The following is an 8,886-nucleotide window of genomic DNA, read 5'->3' on the forward strand; positions in this document are numbered from 1 at the left end:
TTTCACAAGGGTCGCCTAAGACCATCCTGCATATCAGATATTTACATTACGATTCAAAACAGTAGCAACATTACAGTTGTGAAGTAGCAACGAAAATAATTGTATGGTTGGGTCACAACATGAGGAACTGTATTTATTTATTTATTTTTTAGGAACTGTATTTAAAGGGCCAGAAGGTTGAGAACCACTGACCTAATGCGTCATGGTTCATGATAGAGAGGCAGCCATAGTTGCTGTAGGTAAAAGGGATGATTGTGTTACCCACATTGTTCCCTCTACCCTGGAAACACATGGATTCTGGCCATGGGCTTGATATTGTTCCAACCCATTGTTACTATGTGAATCTAAAGGGGGGGGACACAGAGCATTTTATGAGACCCTCATTAATAAAAATAATTAACCAACACTGCTATAAATATTCATATTCAAGAGAATGGTCTAAATTCACAGAATATTTTTTCTGAAACCAACACTTAGGGCTTTTGAATACATAAGACGAATGGGACTGTATCAAACAGGGAACATATACTTTCTAATTAGATGTCAATTAATTATAGGAAAAGGGCTGCTCTACAGTGTTTGACAAGTTGGCCTGGGTCAATGATCTCTATCCTTTTCATGACCTTTTTCACAGTCAAATTCTAATCCAAACTTAAGTCCATCTCACCCAGTCGGTGTTGCTCAGTGGTTGAGCACTGACCTATGAACCAGGAAGTCACAGTTCAATTCCCAATCAGGGCACATGCTTGGGTTTCAAGCTCAATCCCCATTGTGGGGCATGCAAGAGGCAGCCAGTCAATGGTTTTCTCTCATCAGTGATGTTTTATTTCTCTCCCCCCTCCCTTCCTTTCTCTGAAATCAATGAAAATATATTTAAAACACACACACACGAACAAAAAAAACTTAAGTCCATCCATTGCTTATTGTAAAAGAATGGATTCCAAATTAATTAACAAAGATGCTATAAAAGAAGACACAGAGATCCTCTTGCATTCAATGTCTGGAGGAGCTGTCTCTCGGGCCTCACTCAGAGGAAGATGCAGGCCCAGCCCACGTGATCTGTAGCCCGTGGTCAATATTCCATCATATATCAAGGGTCTCAAGTTTATAGACACCAAACTGGTCGTGTATGTAGCAGGGGAGACATCAGCAATTCCTGAGTTTCCTCCTTTTGGGGGGTTCCATAGTTACCATCTTGAATCCAGGAACGGGGCCAAACTGGGAATGGAGAATGTCCACAGGCCCCCACACACCTGGATGGAAGCCACGCACCTGGATGGAAGGTGCTCTGTGCAGACACCTGAGAAGCTGTCATAACATCTGCCACAGCAGTGCATCCGCCCCACGTAGCACCCATCTGCAATCAAGACATGGAGGAGGAAAGAGAGTCCATTGGCACACTTTGGTTTTCCCATGGTGCATCCCTGTGAGCAGCCCAGGCACATTCATGAGAAGTGCATGAGAGAGGAGCCACCACTGAGTGGCCAGGGCAGCCATCACTCACCTGGCTCTGCCCCTGGGACAGGAGGGCATCCCCACCACCTTAAGGTGCAGAGTTACTCATGCCTTTTGCCTGCTGAGTGTCCGTTGTGCCCAGGACAACCTCCACCCGTATCCCTTTGACCCTCTCAATCCCAGCCTCTTCGTGACCCCAACCCCATCCTCCCTCCGCTGCACTCACTTCTCAAAAACAGGCTCACATACCACACGGCTAAGAAGGAGAGGAACGCAAGCACCATCACAACAGCCACGGAGCCCAGCCCAACGCCTACCATCTGCTGCAGCGTGCGTGATGAATCTGTGGGACAAAACCACACACTGAGCCCACAGTGCCCGGATCACGCCCGCCCAGGAGGCGCACACCCACCTGTGCCCACCTCATTTTAACCCCAAACTTGGCTCCATGTAACAAACCATCCCTGAAATGCCCAGAGAGCCTCCTGCCCTCTGGTTGACCCCGAGGATGCAGGGCCTCAGGAAAACAGTCCCGGGGTATTTCTGAAAAGGAGGCATAAAACCAGGCCACACTCAAGTCACAAGGAAGGAAAAGACGGACATTGGAGAGCATACAAATGCAGCACACTGTGTGCTTTGGTTGGTCCTCTCTCAAGTCAATTACACTGGCTAGACTTATGGGCAGTTTTCCTTTGCATTGAGGAAGAAGTCGTTCTGACATCACTTGGATTTTTTGCTCAAAAAATGATAGCTCCAATAGTTGAATAGAGCAAATCAATCCTGTCTGTTGGTAGAGGTGTCTCTCATTTTCCCTACGCATCAGCAGGAGTGGTACCTCCCTGTTCTGCTCAGGTTCCCCTGGGGACAAAATAAGAACATTGATGTAAAAGCTCTTTGAAAGACGTTAATATTTCTATTTGGGGCGCATCACATGCCAACTTCTGGGAGATCCCTGGTTATAAACTGGAAAAGACCCACATGTGAGATACTGTAGTATCTGTAACTGTCATGTTCTAAACTAGTGGCCATGTTTTCATTTGCAAACACTTATTTAGCACTTACTATGTGCCAGACCCTGTTCTAATTACTTCCCCTAACCACCCAGTGGGTACTATTTTTTCACAGCAGCACCTAGACTAGCCTGTAAATAAATGGGAGAAAATGAGTGTACACCAGGGGCCCAGAATTTGTGAGGCCATCTAGACCTCTGCCAATCATAATTATGAAGGTTTTATTTTATTTTTTAAATATATTTTATTGATTTCAGAGGGGAAGAGAGAGAGAAACATTAATGATGAGAGAGACTCATTGATCGGCTGCCTCATGCTCGCCCCACACTGGGGATCAAGCCCACAACCCAAGCATATGCCCTGACCAGGAATCGAACTGTGACCTCCTGGTTCATAAGTTGATGCTCAACCACTAAGCCATACCAGCTGGGCTAGGCTTATATCTTGATATAAATCTTATCTGGATTATTTAATTTGACAAGTGCACCCCTACTATGCTTTGTTTTTCATCAAACTGTACTTCTGGTTCCCTATTAATCATTCAACCCAATTTCATAAATTCTGATTAAGCACCTAATGTGTGCTGGATACTATTCCAGTTCTTCAAATGGTCTCCCTCCAGGGTAGGAAATCTGGTAAGAAAAGACAAGTGTACCATTGTTCTAAAGCAGGGGTGGGGAACATCTGGCCTGGAGGCCATATAAGGCCCATGAAATCATTTAGTCTAGCTTGCCAAAGCATTAGGGGTGATTTAATTAAATGTTTGACCATATATAGCAGGCTCATTTTAAAGTTGGTAATTTCGTATGGCCTGAGAATGATGTTATAAATACCCAAATGGCCCTTGGCAGAAAAAAGGCTCCCCACCCCTGCTCTAAAGTATGGCAGAATGGCTAAAGAGAGGAAGAGATAGAGATCCTGTCCCATCGAGCAAATAGAAAAAGCTTCAGGAAGAAGGTGGCACTTGGTTTAAATCTTGAAGAACAGGTGGGACTGTAATAAGGAGAGATTACTGGAAGGGCATAGGGCAATCCAGATGGAAGTAAGCATGTAATCGTATGAGCAAGACATTAAGGAGAGAAGGTAGGGGCCATATCCAGCGAGGGCTGATATATAAGTTTGTGTGAAGAAGAATGAGAGATGAAATTAAGAAGGTACGTTGGTGTCACACTGAGGCTTAGAAATAAAACTAAAAAGTCATGGAGAACTATGGAAAACTGTCAGGGGAAATGATAAAAATCAGAGCTGAAGTCTAGAAATATGAGTCAGGTGGTGGTGTGCAGGCTAGGGAGAAGAGGGAAACCCTGAACACTTGTGATGGGAAATGAGATAGGAGGCTTTACGAGTCGTCCATGCTAGGAAGTGAACACAGAGATGAAAATCAGAAAGGCATGCCCAGTCGTGCAAAATGTGGGCAGAAAGAGAAAGAGGAGAAGTGACTGACTCAGAGGTTTCTGTCTGCAACTGAAGAATGTTCCCTGATTGCAGTTTATCATTTCCTATGTATTAAATGACCTCGCTTGGCGACTCAAGAAATCAGACTCACAGTCCTTTGTGGCTGGAAGGGATCGCAGAGATCTTGGGAAGAGGCCACCGAGAATCAGCCAAGTTAAATATCATTTCAAGCCTTTCGGCTGATTAGTAGCAGATCTCGGGCAAGGAAGCCCAGGCCTTTGCGTTTCCCATCAAACCCACTGCTGGTTCCCTGGTAACCATCACAAAGCCCTTTTACGGGCAATTTGCGAAAGGTAAACATCATAATTCATGACTGGGCAAAGGAAAGAATGGGCCTTTTGCTTGGCATGAGTGAAATGGAACAATTTCTCCTTTTCACAGAAGAGATTGCCAGAGGTTAGTATACAACACAGGTTAATTGTGTACATAGAAAAATATGTGCTAGAATTCCCCTCAGAATTTCAACATACCCATGGGTGTTCTATTACCTCCAGATCTTTCCAGTAGTTTGAATTCAAAGGTTCAAACTCGCTCTCAGTGTTGGTCCTTAATTGAGAGGAGGGAGCAGCGGGTGGGGGGACTGCCAAATGCCACTTAGATATTTCCAAAGCAAAGTCCTTCCTGTCTAACTTAATCATAGTAGAATGCAGCCAGCTCGTTGGCCATTTCTTCTACCCAGTTTGAGTGTTTGCCAATCACAGTTGCTGAAAGCAGTGGCATCTGGAAGTTATCAATTCTATGTCTGCCCGGGATACTTGCACAACTCTATTCTTCTGAAAAAAGCACCTCTTTTCCTTGTGGCCACTCCATTCCCACCCTTAGCGCTTCACGGAATGGACTGGCAGAGAAATGTCCCAGTGTTGAATGTATGGCTGTTTCTTGTGGCTTTCATTCAACTCCAAGAAAGGGAGCTTAGCCTGTCTGCACCCAGAAAGGAATAGCACACATCTTTGTTAAGCAAGGTCCTCACTTATTATGCTGAGTGAAATAAGTCACACAAAGAAGGACAAATTCTATATGAGCTCCCTTTTATGCAGAATCTAATGAAGCTGAACTCATCAAAACAGAGAATAGAATGGTAGTTGCCAGGGGGTGGGGGAAATGGGGTGTAAGGGTACAAACTTCCAGTTATGAGATGTAAGGGTACAAACTTCCAGTTATGAGATGTTCTGGGGATCTACTGCATAGCACGGTGACCATAGTTAACAATACTGTATTGTAAACTGCAAAGTTGCTAGGAGAGTAGATCTCCTATGTTCATCTATATATATAAAGAGCCAGGGTCCATAACGACCGAAGGCTGACCAAACACTGGAAGTCAGTGCTGGGCTGCCGTGATGACCCAGCACTGACTGCAGCCTGTGCTGGCAAAGGGACCCAGCACTGACTGCTGAGGGAGCTGCAGATCAGGCCTGCAGAGAGGCCTGCAGAGAGAGAGACAGGGTCTGATCCGCAGCCTCTGTGGCAGCTGTTGATCAGCTGTTGCTTCTCTTTCTCTCTGGGCTTCGCCAGCAGCCGTGATCTCTGTTTCTCTCCAGGCCTCTGTGGGGGCTACTAATCAGACCTGCCTCTTTGTTCAGGCCCAGAGAGAGGCCCAGAGACACTGACTGGCATAGAAACTGACCAATCAGAACCTAATCTGGGTGAAGTGCCAGGAGCCAATGGCTGTCTAGGAGGCAGAGCTTTTGATGCTGACTGGCATCGAAACCGATCAATCAGAACCTAATCTAGGTGAACTGCGAAGGCAGAACCTAAGGTGGGGGCTGAGGAGGGGTTTTAAGGGCAACAGCTGTTTGGTGTAAGGTGTAAGAAAGCGGTTCAATTTTTTAATGACCGATTTGGCAGTATAGTACATATGACTGGCTATCAGTCCAGAAATAGGGATTATGTGTTCTATACTAATAAAAGGGTAATATGCTAATTAGACCAGGTCGACCTGCCATCTTCCAGACGTCCGACTTCCTTCTAGACAAAGCCATCTTGGTGGGGGCCGAGGCAGAAGCCATTAGGGGCGATTGGGCTGGCAGGGGAGGGGAGTTGGGGGAAAGATCAGGCCAGCAGAGAAGGGCAGTTAGGGGCAATGAGGCAGGCAGAGGCAGTTAGAGGAGATCAGGCAAGCAGGGGACGGCAGTTAGGGGTGATCAGCCAGGCAGGCAGGTGAATGGTTAGAAGCCAGCGGTCCCTGATTGGAGAGGGTGCAGGCTAGGCTGAGGGAATCCCTGCCTCCCATGCACAAATTTCGTGCACCAGGCCACTAGTGTTTAAATAAAGAAACACATATATTGCTGTCATAATTTCTAAAAAGTATTTTGAAAACTGTATTTCAATATAATTAGTCCCAGATTTTGAGAGGGATGTCCAATTGCTGGTTTAGGCCCACAGGGATTGGGCCTAAACTGGAAGTCAGACATCCCCCGAGGAGCCCCAGATTGGAGAGGGTGCAGGCTGGGCTGAGGGACACCCCCTCCCCAGAGCACGAATTTCATGCACCAGGCCTCTAATGTGTGTGTGTGTGGTTATTTTGTGAGATGATGAAGGTGTTAAGTAACCTTATTGGGGTAGTCATTTTATAATACACATGTATACCAAATTATACACATTGTACACTTCAAACTTACATAATATCATGCCAATTATATATCCATTCTACCTCAATAAAGCTGGAGATAAGAGAGCAAGAGAAATACCTTGACTGTCTGGCCATCCATAAGCTAAGATGGTTCGTGGTCAGGTACTACCCTTCCCAACTGAAAAACCAAGTCCGCTATCCTTGGTGAAGTTGGTGTGAGTAGAGTAAAAAGAGGAGAAATAAGCTGAGGGGATGAGCAGACAAATGAAGAAAGCCTAATTCCCCAGGTCCCCCTCAAGCATTTCCTGCTAAGTCCCCTCTAATGACAGGGTAGGAATCTCCCTGAAAGCAAGGTTACATCCTCTCTTCCTCACCACCCCAGCCTCTTGTTGTATGCTGCTCTGAAGTAAGGGACAGGATGTACGGGGTTAAACTGATACTGCGGGCTACGGGCAGAATTCCTCAGGAAGTGGCTAGGACTCATAAACCACAGGGAAAGGGTCCAGACTCAAAGGTCGTAAACTTGACAAGATTTCTGGTATTAGCTATAAACTAATGGAATTCTGGGAATCAAGTCCCCTGGCTGGCTGTTGGGGAAATCCCAGCCTGGCAAACAAGGACTGTCATGGCTTAATCCCTAAGGCAAGTCCCCTATTGGATAAGTGCATGTAGGAAGCAGGAGGTTTAAACTGCACAGCACTCAGCGGAGCTCCTCCCAGCTCATCTCTTATGTGGCTTCGGAGGAAATAAACAAGGCTACTCCCCAACAGGCAGACCCAGGAAAAGACCGACGCAGCCCAACCGACTGATCAAGTGACCCATTCTGCAGCCAGGGCAAGGGGTGCTTGCTTGTCCTCCCCAGCATGAGGTGGTCATTGTTCTAGGCCCCCTGACCAGTGCACAGTACTGTAGTTTTTCCTCCTTTCTAAGTGAAAGTACTTATTGTTTTTCCTTTCATAATATATACTATGGTTTAAGAATGGCAGCCGTTTCGTCATGGATTGCTAAACAGATCGTGAGAAGCACATCTGGATTTGATTGAGAGGAATGGAACCATGCCCGGGAATCTTGGTCTTGGAGCTGGAGGCAGTAAGAGACCCCGTTTGAGTTATCTTTCACTAGGGTGCCACTTGTGGTTGTGTGGCGGATCATTCCATTTCCGTAATGGACGATGTCTTTCTTAATAGTATGTGTGTATGTACATGTACATGCAAAGCAGCCAAATGGTTGTCGTCTGCCAACATGTTTTTCTGTGCCTCTTTTCCTGATGGGGATCATGCCCCCCTCCTACTGCAACGCTGATGGGGTTGTCTATCACATCGATCTGCCCCCAATCAGTCACATGAGTAAGCCCCAAACCTAAGATAGAGCAATCATCGTACCCCATCTCCTGTTTACAGTGACTCATCCAACAGACAGTCACATACCCTAGGAGAAAAGGCGTTCCCTGAACTGAGGAACTTTCTGTGCCTACTGAAGTTGCTAAGGTGTGGTAGCTGGGGCCCATCCCTCCCTACCACATGGCTTATAGTCGAAGAAAATGATGCCAACTCACACTTAGAAACAGAGCAGAGACAAGAGACAGAAAGAGAGAATCCCACACATGGTGCTGAGTCCCAAGTCCCAGTTCCTGGGGTCCTGGGGATGCTGCTCTTATGGGACTTCCATAAACTCCCACCCTTAGACTCCCATTCTTTTCAGCTTTCTGCTTAAGCTACTATGAGATGGGTTTCTGTCACCTGTGACAATTTCAAAAGAAATCTCATTAACATACACTTGATGCTGCAGACTGGACATAGAGATGAGGACAGCGTTCGTAGCAGAAAAGGGTTTTACCTTTCACCTGAGCCCAAACTGCACAGGAGCATCTTCTCGCCTGTAATGGCAAACACAGCAACATGTTTAAGCAGATGGCACAATCTGTCCGTCAGCACACCTCACTCTCCAAGTTTCAGCTCCTAATTTGAACTAGAACATCTTTGAAGTCTCATCTAGCTCCAGCGTATGACATCTCAACCATGTGATCACCAGGTGTTCAGGGGACTGGCAAGTGACCCCAGGGATCACTTTGATAGCTTTCCACAGATCTCAGAAAGCACACCCTGTGGGTAAACACCAGCTTCTGCACACTAGAGTGGGGTTAAAGAGACACCAAGAGTGCTAGTCCACAGCACCAATTCCCAATTATTTTACTAGAAGAGTTCATAGGGCTCATCTTGCTAAGCACCCTTCATTTCACCAATACGGAAACTGAGGCTATAGGTGGGGCTTCCCAAGGATATCTCATAAGTTTATGTTGAAAGATAACTAGAACTCAGGGCTGGGACCACATGGAGGTAAGAATGCAAGAAATACCACTGCCTTGGCTTTCTATAAATCAATATAATTCTAACCTCC

The 8,886-nt window shown here is 46.1% G+C and overlaps 1 protein-coding gene across 1 annotated transcript in view; it reads right to left on the reverse strand.

The window, feature by feature from the left end:
- Window positions 1-908: 908 nt before the first annotated feature.
- Window positions 909-8,886, reverse strand: part of SUSD1 (sushi domain containing 1) — a 73,213-nt gene continuing 65,235 nt past the window's right edge. Inside the window, exons 15-17 of the mRNA XM_006771231.2 lie at window positions 8,326-8,365; window positions 1,705-1,798; window positions 909-1,357 (exon numbers count right to left, since the gene is read on the reverse strand). Of these exons, the coding sequence (XP_006771294.1) occupies window position 1,357; window positions 1,705-1,798; window positions 8,326-8,365 (135 nt within the window). The 3' untranslated portion in view covers window positions 909-1,356. The remainder of the gene's footprint in view (window positions 1,358-1,704; window positions 1,799-8,325; window positions 8,366-8,886) is intronic.

The sequence above is a fragment of the Myotis davidii genome, unplaced genomic scaffold (genome assembly GCF_000327345.1).
Source record: "Myotis davidii unplaced genomic scaffold, ASM32734v1 scaffold64, whole genome shotgun sequence".
Taxonomy (NCBI): domain Eukaryota; kingdom Metazoa; phylum Chordata; class Mammalia; order Chiroptera; family Vespertilionidae; genus Myotis; species Myotis davidii.